This window comes from Etheostoma cragini, chromosome 21, assembly GCF_013103735.1.
Source record: "Etheostoma cragini isolate CJK2018 chromosome 21, CSU_Ecrag_1.0, whole genome shotgun sequence".
In the NCBI taxonomy this organism is placed as follows: domain Eukaryota; kingdom Metazoa; phylum Chordata; class Actinopteri; order Perciformes; family Percidae; genus Etheostoma; species Etheostoma cragini.
The window spans coordinates 19,384,151-19,387,617 of NC_048427.1; the positions used below are offsets into that span (position 1 = coordinate 19,384,151).

The 3,467-nt window shown below is 41.2% G+C and overlaps 1 protein-coding gene across 1 annotated transcript in view; it reads left to right on the top strand.

The window, feature by feature from the left end:
* Window positions 1-3,467, top strand: part of uts2r2 (urotensin-2 receptor 2) — a 28,146-nt gene that overhangs the window by 2,189 nt on the left and 22,490 nt on the right. Inside the window, exons 2-3 of the mRNA XM_034861386.1 lie at window positions 422-648; window positions 3,219-3,294. Coding sequence (XP_034717277.1) covers window positions 422-648; window positions 3,219-3,294 — 303 coding nt within the window. The remainder of the gene's footprint in view (window positions 1-421; window positions 649-3,218; window positions 3,295-3,467) is intronic.

The following is a 3,467-nucleotide window of genomic DNA, read 5'->3' on the forward strand; positions in this document are numbered from 1 at the left end:
ATCTGAAGACTATGGTTACCTGGTCCTCAGATCTCTGCAGGGTAAATCCAGACAGCTAGCTAGACTATCTGTCCAATCAGACTTTTCTGTTGCACGACAAAAACAACTATTGAACGTACACATGTTCCACCAAAACAAGTCCCTTCCTGAGACTAGTTTGCAGAGGCACTGGCCCTTAGCTCCGCCCAAGACGATTGTGATTGGTTTAAAGAAATGCCAATAAACCAGAGCATGTTATTCTCCCATCCCAGAATGCTGTGTGGACTAGCCTTACATAATACATGTAACAGATGTATGAAAATAAATAGATTATATTAACAGGTCATCGCATAAATAAATTAAACAAGTAAAAACATGCAAACAAACATATCATTATCATAATTCAGTTGATCATGTGGAGCTTTGTTTCTGTCTTGGTCAGAGGTAATGCACTGCGCCAGGGATCTGCATGGAGGGGCTCCCGGTGGCTTGTGGCCTTGCTGCTGGTGGTTCTGTGTGCGTGCGGGGGTGCCTTGTGGCTGTTCCTAACCTCTCTGGACGGTGACGTCACGGAAACACTAGTCCGCCAGGGTGAGCTGGTGTCTCCCCAGCCCAGAGTCTACACCGTCCAGTGCTCGGAAGACTACGAGAACTACAAACGCTATCCAGGTAGGGGTGGGAATCGCCAGACGCCTACCCATAAGATATTACTTGCAATAAATAAAAGTATTAAGTTTAAGATATTAAGACATTTAAGTGTACTTTAAAATAATATGAATGTACTGGGAATGAATTCCTGAGATACTGTGATGAAAATATATTGTGCATCCCTACTCCAGTAGCATGTTCCTCTGCTCTGCCCTTTAGTAGTTTTACATGGAGCTGGGCAATATGGAGAAAATCAGATATTGCGATTATTTATTTATTTATTTATTATTATTATTATTTATTGACGAAATACATTGATATCGATATTGCGGCAATATTTTTGGGTTGACTATTGGTACTTTCGCAAAATACTTTCACATTTAGATTTTGGAAAAATTAGTAATGTGGTCATAATAAATGTGGATACAATGACTAAGTGGGAAAAGGCAAATAATAATAATAATAATAAAGAACAGTTCACTTTACTGTAACGCAGCCTTTAAAACGAGGAAAAGACACCACTTAATGCCACTGTTGCACTAAATGCTTGCTTGTGGGTGTGTTGCACTAAATGCTTGCTTGTGGGTGTGTTCTAGACCTACTCTATCTATAAAGTGTATTGAGATAACTCTTACTATGCTATGATACTATAAATAAAATTGAATTGTGCCATATTAGGATATCCAAAATGTAAGACGATATCTAGTGTCACATATTGATATTGGTATCCTTACATTGCCCAGCCCTAGTTTTACTTGATGTAAGATGGGTAGTCATTCACAACATATTGGAAGTTAGAAAAAAAAACTGTTCTCTTACACATTGTCTACTGGATTTTTGTGAATTCTATTATTATTATAACAAAACCAAAACTTCAAACCATTTGAAACGGCATTGAAATAATCCACTAGATGGCAGTATAGCACAGGCCATGCTGAGCTGAATGCCACTGTAGCTGCACTGTAGGATTGCATAATTCAAACGGTGGACTGCTGCCACTGAGAGATGCCACTTCACCTCCTGGGCACTGCCAGGTGCTCTTGAGCAAGGCACCGTACCCCCCCCCCCCCCCCCCCCCCCCCCCCCCCCCACCGCTCAGGGCGCTGGTCCAGCTGGCAGCCCACTCACTCTGACATCTCTCCATTAGTGCATGAATAGTGTGTGTATTTCAGGCCTGTGTGTGATTACTTACAAAAGTGTAAACAGAGTGTAAATTGTAATTTCCCAACTGGGGATCAATAAATAGTATATAAATATCATTATAGCCGAGAAGAAAGATTTCATTTCTATTTGTGTTCTATATGTAAATGCTTGGGTCTTCGTCCACTCATCCACGTTGGCCTTACGGAGAGTTGAAAATATCAGGAAGGGAGATAGCTGCTGGTCCAATTATTGCTATGGTTTTACAATTTGTATTGTATTGCAAGGGGGAATACTTATTTTTACAGACTGATATGACATGAGGAGAATGATAACATTGGATCATTCACACTGTCTCTAAGTTAATTTTATGTATCTTCTCATGGTGTGCATCAGAGTAGTAGATTATTTTCATTGTTGAGTAATGTGTTGATGATTTTCTCAATTAGGTGTTTAGTCCAGAGGTCTTCAACAGGGGGTCGGGGACCAATAGGGGCCAGTAGTAGACACCGGTAAACAGATGCACACGTGGATCCGATCTTCCACCTCGGTGAAGAGCCCTCTTGTTTGTAGATGTAGAGCAAGTACTTTGACCGAGTGGAATGCTTGTTTTAAAATTACTAAAAGTATCCCTCTCTTCATCATACACACCCCAAACATGACAAACAAAATAGAGATGTATCAATACCAGTATCGGTGTTGCCTCCAATACTGCCTTAAAGGCTGGTATCAGTATTGGGAAGTACTGGAGTTTATGCACCCTTCCGATACCACATAATAAAGCCCTAAAGAAAGTCTATGTTAAAGTAGTTTCTTTATGGTCTTTTTTCCATTATAAACTGAAAAAAAAAAAAGAAATTTCTGTGGCGTTCATTGATTGTGTTTGTTCATGTTTCATAAAGGGGGGGAGGATTCAAACCTATTAATCCATTACCAAAATAGTTGGCGATAGTTGACAACTCATCGATTCATCTTGGCAGCTCTACAATAGAAATCACAGGTGACAAATGTATTACTGCTGGTGTGTTTGTTTTCCCTCTGTGTCGCGGTTGTAGTCTTTGTGTTGATTCAGGAGTATTGGGTTTTAAAATCCAAACAGCTTTATTTTAATTCTCTCAGACACTTCCAAATAATTGGAACACTTTTTAGACTGTCAGGAAGAAAAGGCGAACAAATTGGAAATGTCTTATCAAACTAAACATGTTGGCATCCCGGGAGTCTAAAGAAGACACAGCGGGAGCCTCAATCTTCGCACTATACATCATTGCCGAGAGGCTGGAGGGAAGCCCTCCATTTTTGTGGCAATAATGAGCAGATCAAGCGCCAATAAACTCCCCACGGTGCACTTTGTTTCTCCACCAGCCACTTTCTCTCCCTGCTAAATCCTCCAAAACAAAACACAACATATTCTACTATTATTTTCCAAATCCTCTCCCATGTCTTTCTCCCAGGATGCACCCCTGTGAAGTGTGGCCGTGCGGTCACAGACAGCGTGGTGACGAGGGAGGAAGCCCAGGTCCTCAGGAGGTAAAAACTCTCTTGTCTCTTTTTAGGGGGCCTGAGGGTGGGGATGGGGATGGGGGTCAGACTACAGCATTGAAAACCAGTTTAGGATTATAGGAAATGTTGGCTAGGCTAGAACAACACAATGCAATTCTACTAATTACAACACAGGGGAGGGGTAGCTCATATACCAGGGG